This window comes from Amblyomma americanum, unplaced genomic scaffold (genome assembly GCF_052857255.1).
Source record: "Amblyomma americanum isolate KBUSLIRL-KWMA unplaced genomic scaffold, ASM5285725v1 scaffold_414, whole genome shotgun sequence".
Lineage (NCBI taxonomy): Eukaryota > Metazoa > Arthropoda > Arachnida > Ixodida > Ixodidae > Amblyomma > Amblyomma americanum.
This window is the reverse complement of record NW_027526885.1, coordinates 29172-44978: the sequence shown is the minus strand read 5'-3', so window position 1 is coordinate 44978 and position 15807 is coordinate 29172. Positions and strand designations below refer to the sequence as shown.

Sequence of the window (15807 nt, the reverse complement as noted above, 5' to 3'; positions counted from 1 at the left end):
GGGCTATGAAAAAAGCCCTTTACTACACAAGATAACTAGCCCTTGTTTAGAGCAATAGGAGCCCTCCTGACTGAGAAAAAGAATGAGTTCATAGACAGTTTATGCTGGTGACTAGGTTGACCACTGAAACTCCAAATATATCTCTCCCCCACCCTTATGCCTTTTCTCTTCCCAAATTAACGTGTTTACTACTACTACTTCAAGAGCACGAACACAGAAGCACAGTTGCGCGCACAAGTGCGCAGACTTTATTGTTTCAAGCCAAATGGTTTTTGGCAGCGAACGTCTTGCGTCGATTCGTTCGAGTAACGACAGCTTAAACAATATGGCAGCTAGCAGCCACCACAAAATTCTCTCATAAAACTGGGGGCTGTCGAACCATATGCCCCGCGAGACCCGTCGTCATCAGTGTCCACGGATCCTGGTCGTCACTGCCACTCCGGCGTGCCGGTGGCCTCGTCCAGGACGTCACTGCGCCGTCAGCACCAACATTCGCACTCGCATTCGTAGACGCACTTTTACCGGCATCTTCACTCTCACCCCCATTTTTACGGGCAGCCCGCTGGTCACTGGCCTCGAAGAAGCCGCACCGTAGCGCTGGATTCATGGGCGAGGCCACGGGACACGTAAATGCGGTGGCGAACTCGCGGAAGTTCTTCAGCGGCAGTGTGCAGGACAGCTGTTGTCGCTCGCTGGGCCCGCGCGCGCAGGACGCTTCGCAGAAGGCGACGAAGAAGGCCTGATCCTCTGACAGGCCAAGGAAAATGCGCCGCCTCTGATGCGTCCGCGTACCCTGGTCGGCGATAGAGCGCGACGCGTTGAAGGCCCCGTACGCTATCTCGATGGCAGCGACTCCCTCGAAGGCCTGCACACCTCCTTCGGCTCCACTGGCGGCAGTCGCTGGGCACGCTGTCCTCCGCTCGTAGTCCCGGTACGAGGACTTTCCCCACCAAAGACCGGAGGTGGAACCGCGACCGTCCAGGAGGACGCCTCGTGGGTCGAACGCCCGGGCCAGGGCAACGGCGTAGTGGGCTCCGAGGCCTCCCATGTTCACAGCGAGGCCCACTCCCTCCACGAACAGCGGGCTGCGCAGCGCGTGCAGCGAGACAGCCAGCTCGTTTCGGTAATAGTGGTAGCGGAACAGGGCCCGCGGCGGCTGCAAGTCTCCAGGGTAGAAGGCGTCGGCCACATCCCACTGCCTGCCAAGGAGCGCTCGGCGAGCCGACAACGCGTCCAGCCAGTACCGCAACACAGCACCGTCCTCTCTGGGCTCAGGGAAGTTCTCCAATATGGCGGCCACCTCCGATGCATTGAGGTAGGAGTCGGAAGGCCAGAGGGAGGTGTTCATGCGGCGCAGCTTGTCGACGGCGGCCGCTCGGCTCTCAGCGTGGATCCAAGATGTCTTCAGGAAGAAGTTGATGGCCGTCTGAGTGATGGTCATCAGAATGGCGTCCACTGAGGAGAGCCAGTGAAGCGGGTAGGTAGTGTTTATGTAGCCGGAGAGGTGGGTTACTCCGAACGCTCTGTGTGTGACCCAGAAACAGTCGGCGCTCCGCATATCTTCCATCTCGTACGCCGTGGGTCGACCCGGAAGTGCCGAGTCGGCCATCCATCCGATCATCTGCACCAGCGACCATGCCAGCTGGTGTAGCACCACCTCAGCAGGAAGCGAACTCAGCAGATAGTCGACTGCCTGCAGCAGCTTCACGCTCGTGGCGATGACGCGGTCAGCCTCGGTCACTCTGAGAGCTTTGTTGAGCTGCCAGTTGAGGAGAGTGTCCCACTGGGCGGCGGCCAGGCGAGGAGTGGCCAAATTCTGCATCTGCTTCAGCGGGAAGGCCAGTTCGTTCTGGCCACCAGACACCGAGCCGCACAGGGCACGGACGATCGTTGACTCATAACGGCGCAGCTCCTTCATTCCCTTGTCGCTCATGGCCGCGAAGCTTCTCGCACGAAGGGCGTCGTGAAAGCGACGCACGCGTGCTTTGTACACTCCCCGCGTTACCATGGTGTCCAGAGCCCGCTTCCAATCGTAGGACACGATGCCGGACCCCACGCGCACCTGCCGTTGGTTGCAGCCCGGTATGGGTGAGACACGAACCGAGAACCACAGGCCCAGGTTCCAGTTGATGTCCAGGTCCAGGAGTACGTCCAGAGGCTGCGCGGGCGCCGTAGTGCGCTCAGGCCAGGACAGTGACCGGTCGGCAAGGAACTCGGTCAGCAAAGCGGCATCCTTGGTACTGCTACCACTGTGCAGGCAGACCTGGTGCGCCCGCTCAGCTCGGTTAATGCGCAGTACCGGACGGGAATCGGGCAAAAGGACTTTCCCGGTTGGCAGCACCATTTTGTTTGAATCGTCGTTCACGGCCTCCAGGTACCGGATGGCGTCTTGCTGGGCCACGGCCAGGAGGTCTCGGAAGACGGTCTCTGACTTGGCTGCGCGAGGATGCCAAGCGCCACACGCGAAGCGGTAAAAGTCGCCGCACGGGGCCGTGCTCCGGTTCAGGGAGTCCTTGAGGCGACGGAAGTGCGCCATGCAGAGCTTGGAGTTGCAGGTGTTCCACGAGCTGCGTCCCATGCCAAAGACGCCGCTTCCTTCGGAGCCTCTCTGATGACGGAGCACAGACAGGCCGATGGTGATGGCGCTGAGCGTCAGTGCTACTCCCAGTAATGATGACAGCAGGTGACCTAGAGCCACCGCCCTTTGGCGCCGGTCTAGTCCTCCGCTCGTCGTCGAAGGCGCCTTGCAGCCTTCGCCAGCCATTCGAGACCACATTCTTTGTGCCCACCACTCGTGACGACGTGGAACAGCCAGCTGTCCTTTCATGGCTCCTCGGGGCTTCGAATCGCACGTGTGATCTGCTCGTGTGCGCGTGGCGTCCCTCGTGCTGCCGAACGAAGCGCTTGCATCTCGTGCCGGTTCCGCTTCTTTCTTTCCTGTTCCTCACGTGGTACGCTCACATTTGCTGCATTGATATGTCATACGATGCGTTGATAATCAACCGACCGTGGCCATACATTTGTTCTTTTATGCAAAGCGTGTTGGTGAACCACAGCACGGTTTTCTTGATGATTTTGGGACCGGGTTTCGCAGAACGCGATATCCATCGGTGTTCCATCTGAATCCGCCGCGTTGGCTCAGTGGTTAGAACGCTCGGCTACTGAGCCGGGCTCGAACCCGACCGTGGTGGCCGCGTTTCGATGGAGGCGAAACGCTAAGGCGCCCGTGTGCTGTGCGATGTCAGTGCACGTTAAAGATCCCCAGGTGGTCGAAATTATTCCGGAGCCCTCCACTACGGCACCCCTTTCTTCCTTTCTTCTTTCACTCCCTCCCTCATCACTTCCCATACGGCGCGGATCAGGTGTCCAACGATATATGAGACAGATACTGCGCCATTTCCTTCCCCAAAAACAAATTATTATTATTATTTGTCCACTTTCGGAAGCGACCTGGGACAATGCCAAAATTGGCTTGGCCCACCCCTGGAAATTCAAAAATGAAGTGACCCACGTTCGAAAAGTATCTGAGACACTCCAAAAAAGGGTTTTGCCCAACACCAAAATTCGGGTGACCTAGCCTGCTTTCGCAGAATATGTCGTGCGTAGGAATGCTAAACCACCAGCCATATTTGTTTACTCCTTCGGAGAGTACATGTGTGAAGTGCTTTCGCCCAACGCCAACCGCAAGCTCATCGACTTCGGTCTATTGCCTCCGAACCACGTCAGGCACGAATAGCAAACAACGAGTTTTAAGTGTGCACTAAGCATTTTCCTCAGCCATTTCTTGCGTTTTATTAAACCCCATGCCTACTTGGCACTGTATCAGATAATAAATGTCGCATCTGTCATAAAATTCTCCCATTGGCTAGAATAACGGACGTCACCGGACCGAATGATTCTCATTGGCTGGAGACAAGTGGCGTCATTCGAAGCTGGTGCCTCAATTGGCCTGCGATAGTTACGTCCGTGCTCACTCAGTCCCCTTGCTAAAGCAAAATTCACCGGTACACGCCGTAACACACAGAGCGAATATCCAAACACTACAAAGAACACCAGGGAAAGTTCCGCTATCTTCTTTCTGAGGAAGAGGAACATTTGTGGAGCTGTGAATTTGTAAGCTAGGTATTTAAGGTAGCTTCTAACAGGGAGCATTCGCGGGGCTGTAGAACGCGCATGCGCACCCACAGGCTCAACACGCTGCTGCGTCACATGCGTGACTTCGCAACGGCGTTCGAGTGCCCGCCTACCAGCGCGATCGACCTGCAGCCGCCAGAATACTGCGTGCCGTGGCCGTACACGGAGCGTTACATCATACGGCCCACCGGCGCGTTCTCCACGACCGCCGGAGACGTCACCGCTGCGACCACGTGATCTGTGCCAGGCAGCGCCCTGTGGTCACCAATTGCAGTGGCTATTGGAGCAATACTGTCAATTTCGTACATGAAATTAGGTTTCGCTTTGAGGAATCACTTGCCAAGCTAAATAATTTAACATCACAGAATAGAAAGATCAGAAAACCTAACTAACCCTGAAATGATATAATATAAAATTTTGTTAAGTAATACACAGCTCCCATGCTTTTGGTCCCCCATGTTAAAAATGTAAAGGGCCCTGAAACAACTTTAGAGGAAAGTAAGCTCGCTCAGTGGCTACATCCTGTTCTCATTAACATCTCAGCCATATAATACACATCAGAAGAGGACATACAACCTACAACCGCGCGGGAAAGTTGGCGAGCCCTTTCCAGTGACATTTTGAAACACTAGCTCTCCTCCGTGTCGCACGTCTGCGTATGTCCGTTAAGAGCTGGCTGTTGGTTAGATTTATCCAGACGTCATGGTGCTAACGGCAGAGTCCAGTCAGCAGCGTCCCTCCGGTGGGCCAGGAAGCTCTGCCATCCGGGCAATTCCCGCGCGCGTCGGCAGCCCGCGGTGGGGCCAAGTGGGTGGGACCGGTGTAAATAATAATAATAATAATTGGCTGTTGGGGAAGGGAAATGGTGCAGTGTCTGTCTAACATCTCGGCGGAGTCCTGGGCCGCGCCGTGGGGGAGGGGATGAAGGAGGGACTGAGAGAAGAGGTGCCGTAGTGGAGGGCTCCGGAATGGTTTCGGCCACCTAAGGATCTTAGACGTGCGCTGGCGTCGCACAGCACACGGGCGCCTTGGCGTTACGCCTCCTTCGAAACGCGGCCGCCGCGGTGGGGTTCGAACTCGGGAGCTCCGGATCAGTGGTGGTGGTGGAAACATTATTGCCAAATACAGAGGGGGGCAAGCCCCCTAACATGGCACGAGGCAGCCCTTAGGGGGCTGCCCTTACAGGGAAAAGGACAGCCCTTGGAGGGCTATCCGCTTCAGGGTGTCGGTAATTATCCGGCGCTGGTCAGCAGCAGCGGAGCTGGCCAGGAGAGTCTCCCTGTATGACTCCGCCATGGTTGGGCATGGATGGTGTGGGAAGGTACGACATGTGAGGAGGACATGAAGGAAGTCCCTCGGTTTCCGGCAGAGCTTACAAGAAATAATGAATTGATCGGGGTAGCCGGCATGAAGGAGAATAAGGTAAGGAGCAGTTCGGCTCTGGAGTCGGCACCAGTGGGAGGCCTGGATTCACTAGCCCAGCGCCCTAACCACTGAGGTACTGGGGCAAGTCGAAAATGAAACTAAAATTGAAAATCTGTTTGAGGAAAGGAAAACAAAATTGAAAATTGGTTTTGAGGAAATGAAATGACGCAGTAACTGTCTCACATCTCGGTGGACACCCGAACCGCGCCATAAGAGAAGGGATTAAGGAGGCAGTGGAAGAAAGGGAGAGGTGCCGTAGTGGAGGTCTCGGTAATGATTCAGACGACCTGGGGATCTTTTAACCTGCACTGACATCGCGCAGCACGCGGGCGCCTTATGCGTTTAACCTCCCCTGAAACGCGACCTCAAATGGTACGAAACACGTATATGGCTTAATATAACCCTAATTATTATAGGCCCCAGCTACTGTTACCTGGCAACATCAGGCAGTATTCTCAACCTAAAACCAAGACTCTTGATACATGAAACAGTGCGTGTGGTGTGGGTGCTACGCCACGATGTGCCAAGTCGCCTGGGGCTATGAAAAAAGCCCTTTACTACACAAGATAACTAGCCCTTGTTTAGAGCAATAGGAGCCCTCCTGACTGAGAAAAAGAATGAGTTCATAGACAGTTTATGCTGCTGACTAGGTTGACCACTGAAACTCCAAATATATCTCTCCCCCTCCCTTATGCCTTTTCTCTTCCCAAATTAACGTGTTTACTACTACTACTTCAAGAGCACGAACACAGAAGCACAGTTGCGCGCACAAGTGCGCAGACTTTATTGTTTCAAGCCAAATGGTTTTTTGCAGCGAACGTCTTGCGTCGATTCGTTCGAGTAACGACAGCTTAAACAATATGGCAGCTAGCAGCCACCACAAAATTCTCTCATAAAACTGGGGGCTGTCGAACCATATGCCCCGCGAGACCCCTCGTCGCCAGTGTCAACGGATCCTGGTCGTCACTGCCACTCCGGCGTGCCGGTGGCCTCGTCCAGGACGTCACTGCGCCGTCAGCACCAACATTCGCACTCGCATTCGTAGACGCACTTTTACCGGCATCTTCACTCTCACCCCCATTTTTACGGGCAGCCCGCTGGTCACTGGCCTCGAAGAAGCCGCACCGTAGCGCTGGATTCATGGGCGAGGCCACGGGACACGTAATTGCGGTGGCGAACTCGCGGAAGTTCTTCAGCGGCAGTGTGCAGGACAGCTGTTGTCGCTCGCTGGGCCCGCGCGCGCAGGACGCTTCGCAGAAGGCGACGAAGAAGGCCTGATCCTCTGACAGGCCAAGGAAAATGCGCCGCCTCTGATGCGTCCGCGTACCCTGGTCGGCGATAGAGCGCGACGCGTTGAAGGCCCCGTACGCTATCTCGATGGCAGCGACTCCCTCGAAGGCCTGCACACCTCCTTCGGCTCCACTGGCGGCAGTCGCTGGGCACGCTGTCCTCCGCTCGTAGTCCCGGTACGAGGACTTTCCCCACCAAAGACCGGAGGTGGAACCGCGACCGTCCAGGAGGACGCCTCGTGGGTCGAACACCCGGGCCAGGGCAACGGCGTAGTGGGCTCCGAGGCCTCCCATGTTCACAGCGAGGCCCACTCCCTCCACGAACAGCGGGCTGCGCAGCGCGTGCAGCGAGACAGCCAGCTCGTTTCGGTAATAGTGGTAGCGGAACAGGGCCCGCGGCGGCTGCAAGTCTCCAGGGTAGAAGGCGTCGGCCACATCCCACTGCCTGCCAAGGAGCGCTCGGCGAGCCGACAACGCGTCCAGCCAGTACCGCAACACAGCACCGTCCTCTCTGGGCTCAGGGAAGTTCTCCAATATGGCGGCCACCTCCGATGCATTGAGGTAGGAGTCGGAAGGCCAGAGGGAGGTGTTCATGCGGCGCAGCTTGTCGACGGCGGCCGCTCGGCTCTCAGCGTGGATCCAAGATGTCTTCAGGAAGAAGTTGATGGCCGTCTGAGTGATGGTCATCAGAATGGCGTCCACTGAGGAGAGCCAGTGAAGCGGGTAGGTAGTGTTTATGTAGCCGGAGAGGTGGGTTACTCCGAACGCTCTGTGTGTGACCCAGAAACAGTCGGCGCTCCGCATATCTTCCATCTCGTACGCCGTGGGTCGACCCGGAAGTGCCGAGTCGGCCATCCATCCGATCATATGCACCAGCGACCATGCCAGCTGGTGTAGCACCACCTCAGCAGGAAGCGAACTCAGCAGATAGTCGACTGCCTGCAGCAGCTTCACGCTCGTGGCGATGACGCGGTCAGCCTCGGTCACTCTGAGAGCTTTGTTGAGCTGCCAGTTGAGGAGAGTGTCCCACTGGGCGGCGGCCAGGCGAGGAGTGGCCAAATTCTGCATCTGCTTCAGCGGGAAGGCCAGTTCGTTCTGGCCACCAGACACCGAGCCGCACAGGGCACGGACGATCGTTGACTCATAACGGCGCAGCTCCTTCATTCCCTTGTCGCTCATGGCCGCGAAGCTTCTCGCACGAAGGGCGTCGTGAAAGCGACGCACGCGTGCTTTGTACACTCCCCGCGTTACCATGGTGTCCAGAGCCCGCTTCCAATCGTAGGACACGATGCCGGACCCCACGCGCACCTGCCGTTGGTTGCAGCCCGGTATGGGTGAGACACGAACCGAGAACCACAGGCCCAGGTTCCAGTTGATGTCCAGGTCCAGGAGTACGTCCAGAGGCTGCGCGGGCGCCGTAGTGCGCTCAGGCCAGGACAGTGACCGGTCGGCAAGGAACTCGGTCAGCAAAGCGGCATCCTTGGTACTGCTACCACTGTGCAGGCAGACCTGGTGCGCCCGCTCAGCTCGGTTAATGCGCAGTACCGGACGGGAATCGGGCAAAAGGACTTTCCCGGTTGGCAGCACCATTTTGTTTGAGGCGTCGTTCACGGCCTCCAGGTACCGGATGGCGTCTTGCTGGGCCACGGCCAGGAGGTCTCGGAAGACGGTCTCTGACTTGGCTGCGCGAGGATGCCAAGCGCCACACGCGAAGCGGTAAAAGTCGCCGCACGGGGCCGTGCTCCGGTTCAGGGAGTCCTTGAGGCGACGGAAGTGCGCCATGCAGAGCTTGGAGTTGCAGGTGTTCCACGAGCTGCGTCCCATGCCAAAGACGCCGCTTCCTTCGGAGCCTCTCTGATGACGGAGCACAGACAGGCCGATGGTGATGGCGCTGAGCGTCAGTGCTACTCCCAGTAATGATGACAGCAGGTGACCTAGAGCCACCGCCCTTTGGCGCCGGTCTAGTCCTCCGCTCGTCGTCGAAGGCGCCTTGCAGCCTTCGCCAGCCATTCGAGACCACATTCTTTGTGCCCACCACTCGTGACGACGTGGAACAGCCAGCTGTCCTTTCATGGCTCCTCGGGGCTTCGAATCGCACGTGTGATCTGCTCGTGTGCGCGTGGCGTCCCTCGTGCTGCCGAACGAAGCGCTTGCATCTCGTGCCGGTTCCGCTTCTTTCTTTCCTGTTCCTCACGTGGTACGCTCACATTTGCTGCATTGATATGTCATACGATGCGTTGATAATCAACCGACCGTGGCCATACATTTGTTCTTTTATGCAAAGCGTGTTGGTGAACCACAGCACGGTTTTCTTGATGATTTTGGGAGCGGGTTTCGCAGAACGCGATATCCATCGGTGTTCCATCTGAATCCGCCGCGTTGGCTCAGTGGTTAGAACGCTCGGCTACTGAGCCGGGTTCGAACCCGACCGTGGTGGCCGCGTTTCGATGGAGGCGAAACGCTAAGGCGCCCGTGTGCTGTGCGATGTCAGTGCACGTTAAAGATCCCCAGGTGGTCGAAATTATTCCGGAGCCCTCCACTACGGCACCCCTTTCTTCCTTTCTTCTTTCACTCCCTCCCTCATCACTTCCCATACGGCGCGGATCAGGTGTCCAACGATATATGAGACAGATACTGCGCCATTTCCTTCCCCAAAAACAAATTATTATTATTATTTGTCCACTTTCGGAACCGACCTGGGACAATGCCAAAATTGGCTTGGCCCACCCCTGGAAATTCAAAAATGAAGTGACCCACGTTCGAAAAGTATCTGAGACACTCCAAAAAAGGGTTTTGCCCAACACCAAAATTCGGGTGACCTAGCCTGCTTTCGCAGAATATGTCGTGCGTAGGAATGCTAAACCACCAGCCATATTTGTTTACTCCTTCGGAGAGTACATGTGTGAAGTGCTTTCGCCCAACGCCAACCGCAAGCTCATCGACTTCGGTCTATTGCCTCCGAACCACGTCAGGCACGAATAGCAAACAACGAGTTTTAAGTGTGCACTAAGCATTTTCCTCAGCCATTTCTTGCGTTTTATTAAACCCCATGCCTACTTGGCACTGTATCAGATAATAAATGTGGCATCTGTCATAAAATTCTCCCATTGGCTAGAATAAAGGACGTCACCGGACCGAATGATTCTCATTGGCTGGAGACAAGTGGCGTCATTCGAAGCTGGTGCCTCAATTGGCCTGCGATAGTTACGTCCGTGCTCACTCAGTCCCCTTGCTAAAGCAAAATTCACCGGTACACGCCGTAACACACAGAGCGAATATCCAAACACTACAAAGAACACCAGGGAAAGTTCCGCTATCTTCTTTCTGAGGAAGAGGAACATTTGTGGAGCTGTGAATTTGTAAGCTAGGTATTTAAGGTAGCTTCTAACAGGGAGCATTCGCGGAGCTGTAGAACGCGCATGCGCACCCACAGGCTCAACACGCTGCTGCGTCACATGCGTGACTTCGCAACGGCGTTCGAGTGCCCGCCTACCAGCGCGATCGACCTGCAGCCGCCAGAATACTGCGTGCCGTGGCCGTACACGGAGCGTTACATCATACGGCCCAACGGCGCGTTCTCCACGACCGCCGGAGACGTCACCGCTGCGACCACGTGATCTGTGCCAGGCAGCGCCCTGTGGTCACCAATTGCAGTGGCTATTGGAGCAATACTGTCAATTTCGTACATGAAATTAGGTTTCGCTTTGAGGAATCACTTGCCAAGCTAAATAATTTAACATCACAGAATAGAAAGATCAGAAAACCTAACTAACCCTGAAATGATATAATATAAAATTTTGTTAAGTAATACACAGCTCGCATGCTTTTGGTCCCCCATGTTAAAAATGTAAAGGGCCCTGAAACAACTTTAGAGGAAAGTAAGCTCACTCAGTGGCTACATCCTGTTCTCATTAACATCTCAGCCATATAATACACATCAGAAGAGGACATACAACCTACAACCGCGCGGGAAAGTTGGCGAGCCCTTTCCAGTGACATTTTGAAACACTAGCTCTCCTCCGTGTCGCACGTCTGCGTATGTCCGTTAAGAGCTGGCTGTTGGTTAGATTTATCCAGACGTCATGGTGCTAACGGCAGAGTCCAGTCAGCAGCGTCCCTCCGGTGGGCCAGGAAGCTCTGCCATCCGGGCAATTCCCGCGCGCGTCGGCAGCCCGCGGTGGGGCCAAGTGGGTGGGACCGGTGTAAATATTAATAATAATAATTGGCTGTTGGGGAAGGGAAATGGTGCAGTGTCTGTCTAACATCTCGGCGGAGTCCTGGGCCGCGCCGTGGGGGAGGGGATGAAGGAGGGACTGAGAGAAGAGGTGCCGTAGTGGAGGGCTCCGGAATGGTTTCGGCCACCTAAGGATCTTAGACGTGCGCTGGCGTCCCACAGCACACGGGCGCCTTGGCGTTACGCCTCCTTCGAAACGCGGCCGCCGCGGTGGGGTTCGAACTCGGGAGCTCCGGATCAGTGGTGGTGGTGGAAACATTATTGCCAAATACAGAGGGGGGCAAGCCCCTAACATGGCACGAGGCAGCCCTTAGGGGGCTGCCCTTACAGGGAAAAGGACAGCCCTTGGAGGGCTATCCGCTTCAGGGTGTCGGTAATTATCCGGCGCTGGTCAGCAGCAGCGGAGCTGGCCAGGAGAGTCTCCCTGTATGACTCCGCCATGGTTGGGCATGGATGGTGTGGGAAGGTACGACATGTGAGGAGGTCATGAAGGAAGTCCCTCGGTTTCCCGCAGAGCTTACAAGAAATAATGAATTGATCGGGGTAGCCGGCATGAAGGAGAATAAGGTAACGAGCAGTTCGGGTCTGGAGTCGGCACCAGTGGGAGGCCTGGATTCACTAGCCCAGCGCCCTAACCACTGAGGTACTGGGGCAAGTCGAAAATGAAACTAAAATTGAAAATCTGTTTGAGGAAAGGAAAACAAAATTGAAAATTGGTTTTGAGGAAATGAAATGACGCAGTAACTGTCTCACATCTCGGTGGACACCCGAACCGCGCCATAAGAGAAGGGATTAAGGAGGCAGTGGAAGAAAGGGAGAGGTGCCGTAGTGGAGGTCTCGGTAATGATTCAGACGACCTGGGGATCTTTTAACCTGCACTGACATCGCGCAGCACGCGGGCGCCTTATGCGTTTAACCTCCCCTGAAACGCGACCTCAAATGGTACGAAACACGTATATGGCTTAATATAACCCTAATTATTATAGGCCCCAGCTACTGTTACCTGGCAACATCAGGCAGTATTCTCAACCTAAAACCAAGACTCTTGATACATGAAGCAGTGCGTGTGGTGTGGGTGCTACGCCACGATGTGCCAAGTCGCCTGGGGCTATGAAAAAAGCCCTTTACTACACAAGATAACTAGCCCTTGTTTAGAGCAATAGGAGCCCTCCTGACTGAGAAAAAGAATGAGTTCATAGACAGTTTATGCTGGTGACTAGGTTGACCACTGAAACTCCAAATATATCTCTCCCCCACCCTTATGCCTTTTCTCTTCCCAAATTAACGTGTTTACTACTACTACTTCAAGAGCACGAACACAGAAGCACAGTTGCGCGCACAAGTGCGCAGACTTTATTGTTTCAAGCCAAATGGTTTTTGGCAGCGAACGTCTTGCGTCGATTCGTTCGAGTAACGACAGCTTAAACAATATGGCAGCTAGCAGCCACCACAAAATTCTCTCATAAAACTGGGGGCTGTCGAACCATATGCCCCGCGAGACCCGTCGTCATCAGTGTCCACGGATCCTGGTCGTCACTGCCACTCCGGCGTGCCGGTGGCCTCGTCCAGGACGTCACTGCGCCGTCAGCACCAACATTCGCACTCGCATTCGTAGACGCACTTTTACCGGCATCTTCACTCTCACCCCCATTTTTACGGGCAGCCCGCTGGTCACTGGCCTCGAAGAAGCCGCACCGTAGCGCTGGATTCATGGGCGAGGCCACGGGACACGTAAATGCGGTGGCGAACTCGCGGAAGTTCTTCAGCGGCAGTGTGCAGGACAGCTGTTGTCGCTCGCTGGGCCCGCGCGCGCAGGACGCTTCGCAGAAGGCGACGAAGAAGGCCTGATCCTCTGACAGGCCAAGGAAAATGCGCCGCCTCTGATGCGTCCGCGTACCCTGGTCGGCGATAGAGCGCGACGCGTTGAAGGCCCCGTACGCTATCTCGATGGCAGCGACTCCCTCGAAGGCCTGCACACCTCCTTCGGCTCCACTGGCGGCAGTCGCTGGGCACGCTGTCCTCCGCTCGTAGTCCCGGTACGAGGACTTTCCCCACCAAAGACCGGAGGTGGAACCGCGACCGTCCAGGAGGACGCCTCGTGGGTCGAACGCCCGGGCCAGGGCAACGGCGTAGTGGGCTCCGAGGCCTCCCATGTTCACAGCGAGGCCCACTCCCTCCACGAACAGCGGGCTGCGCAGCGCGTGCAGCGAGACAGCCAGCTCGTTTCGGTAATAGTGGTAGCGGAACAGGGCCCGCGGCGGCTGCAAGTCTCCAGGGTAGAAGGCGTCGGCCACATCCCACTGCCTGCCAAGGAGCGCTCGGCGAGCCGACAACGCGTCCAGCCAGTACCGCAACACAGCACCGTCCTCTCTGGGCTCAGGGAAGTTCTCCAATATGGCGGCCACCTCCGATGCATTGAGGTAGGAGTCGGAAGGCCAGAGGGAGGTGTTCATGCGGCGCAGCTTGTCGACGGCGGCCGCTCGGCTCTCAGCGTGGATCCAAGATGTCTTCAGGAAGAAGTTGATGGCCGTCTGAGTGATGGTCATCAGAATGGCGTCCACTGAGGAGAGCCAGTGAAGCGGGTAGGTAGTGTTTATGTAGCCGGAGAGGTGGGTTACTCCGAACGCTCTGTGTGTGACCCAGAAACAGTCGGCGCTCCGCATATCTTCCATCTCGTACGCCGTGGGTCGACCCGGAAGTGCCGAGTCGGCCATCCATCCGATCATCTGCACCAGCGACCATGCCAGCTGGTGTAGCACCACCTCAGCAGGAAGCGAACTCAGCAGATAGTCGACTGCCTGCAGCAGCTTCACGCTCGTGGCGATGACGCGGTCAGCCTCGGTCACTCTGAGAGCTTTGTTGAGCTGCCAGTTGAGGAGAGTGTCCCACTGGGCGGCGGCCAGGCGAGGAGTGGCCAAATTCTGCATCTGCTTCAGCGGGAAGGCCAGTTCGTTCTGGCCACCAGACACCGAGCCGCACAGGGCACGGACGATCGTTGACTCATAACGGCGCAGCTCCTTCATTCCCTTGTCGCTCATGGCCGCGAAGCTTCTCGCACGAAGGGCGTCGTGAAAGCGACGCACGCGTGCTTTGTACACTCCCCGCGTTACCATGGTGTCCAGAGCCCGCTTCCAATCGTAGGACACGATGCCGGACCCCACGCGCACCTGCCGTTGGTTGCAGCCCGGTATGGGTGAGACACGAACCGAGAACCACAGGCCCAGGTTCCAGTTGATGTCCAGGTCCAGGAGTACGTCCAGAGGCTGCGCGGGCGCCGTAGTGCGCTCAGGCCAGGACAGTGACCGGTCGGCAAGGAACTCGGTCAGCAAAGCGGCATCCTTGGTACTGCTACCACTGTGCAGGCAGACCTGGTGCGCCCGCTCAGCTCGGTTAATGCGCAGTACCGGACGGGAATCGGGCAAAAGGACTTTCCCGGTTGGCAGCACCATTTTGTTTGAATCGTCGTTCACGGCCTCCAGGTACCGGATGGCGTCTTGCTGGGCCACGGCCAGGAGGTCTCGGAAGACGGTCTCTGACTTGGCTGCGCGAGGATGCCAAGCGCCACACGCGAAGCGGTAAAAGTCGCCGCACGGGGCCGTGCTCCGGTTCAGGGAGTCCTTGAGGCGACGGAAGTGCGCCATGCAGAGCTTGGAGTTGCAGGTGTTCCACGAGCTGCGTCCCATGCCAAAGACGCCGCTTCCTTCGGAGCCTCTCTGATGACGGAGCACAGACAGGCCGATGGTGATGGCGCTGAGCGTCAGTGCTACTCCCAGTAATGATGACAGCAGGTGACCTAGAGCCACCGCCCTTTGGCGCCGGTCTAGTCCTCCGCTCGTCGTCGAAGGCGCCTTGCAGCCTTCGCCAGCCATTCGAGACCACATTCTTTGTGCCCACCACTCGTGACGACGTGGAACAGCCAGCTGTCCTTTCATGGCTCCTCGGGGCTTCGAATCGCACGTGTGATCTGCTCGTGTGCGCGTGGCGTCCCTCGTGCTGCCGAACGAAGCGCTTGCATCTCGTGCCGGTTCCGCTTCTTTCTTTCCTGTTCCTCACGTGGTACGCTCACATTTGCTGCATTGATATGTCATACGATGCGTTGATAATCAACCGACCGTGGCCATACATTTGTTCTTTTATGCAAAGCGTGTTGGTGAACCACAGCACGGTTTTCTTGATGATTTTGGGACCGGGTTTCGCAGAACGCGATATCCATCGGTGTTCCATCTGAATCCGCCGCGTTGGCTCAGTGGTTAGAACGCTCGGCTACTGAGCCGGGCTCGAACCCGACCGTGGTGGCCGCGTTTCGATGGAGGCGAAACGCTAAGGCGCCCGTGTGCTGTGCGATGTCAGTGCACGTTAAAGATCCCCAGGTGGTCGAAATTATTCCGGAGCCCTCCACTACGGCACCCCTTTCTTCCTTTCTTCTTTCACTCCCTCCCTCATCACTTCCCATACGGCGCGGATCAGGTGTCCAACGATATATGAGACAGATACTGCGCCATTTCCTTCCCCAAAAACAAATTATTATTATTATTTGTCCACTTTCGGAAGCGACCTGGGACAATGCCAAAATTGGCTTGGCCCACCCCTGGAAATTCAAAAATGAAGTGACCCACGTTCGAAAAGTATCTGAGACACTCCAAAAAAGGGTTTTGCCCAACACCAAAATTCGGGTGACCTAGCCTGCTTTCGCAGAATATGTCGTGCGTAGGAATGCTAAACCAC

General features: G+C 56.3%; 3 protein-coding genes across 3 annotated transcripts; all 3 read right to left on the bottom strand.

The window, feature by feature from the left end:
- Positions 1-355: 355 nt before the first annotated feature.
- Positions 356-2764, bottom strand: LOC144112565 (endothelin-converting enzyme 2-like). Its single transcript, XM_077645374.1, has one exon. The coding sequence runs from the start codon at positions 2762-2764 to the stop codon at positions 356-358; it is 2409 nt and encodes an 802-aa protein (XP_077501500.1).
- Positions 2765-6449: 3685 nt separating this feature from the next.
- LOC144112564 (endothelin-converting enzyme 2-like) lies at positions 6450-8858 on the bottom strand. Its single transcript, XM_077645373.1, has one exon. The coding sequence runs from the start codon at positions 8856-8858 to the stop codon at positions 6450-6452; it is 2409 nt and encodes an 802-aa protein (XP_077501499.1).
- A 3684-nt stretch (positions 8859-12542) lies between these two features.
- LOC144112563 (endothelin-converting enzyme 2-like) lies at positions 12543-14951 on the bottom strand. The gene has a single exon (XM_077645372.1). It carries the CDS (start codon positions 14949-14951, stop codon positions 12543-12545), a length of 2409 nt encoding a protein of 802 aa, XP_077501498.1.
- Between the last annotated feature and the right edge of the window lie 856 nt (positions 14952-15807).

What these genes read in the sequence shown, in the direction of transcription:
- LOC144112565 (XM_077645374.1), bottom strand. Translation starts at nt 2,764, where the DNA reads ATGGCTGGCGAAGGCTGCAAGGCGCCTTCGACGACGAGCGGAGGACTA.
- LOC144112564 (XM_077645373.1), bottom strand. Translation starts at nt 8,858, where the DNA reads ATGGCTGGCGAAGGCTGCAAGGCGCCTTCGACGACGAGCGGAGGACTA.
- LOC144112563 (XM_077645372.1), bottom strand. Translation starts at nt 14,951, where the DNA reads ATGGCTGGCGAAGGCTGCAAGGCGCCTTCGACGACGAGCGGAGGACTA.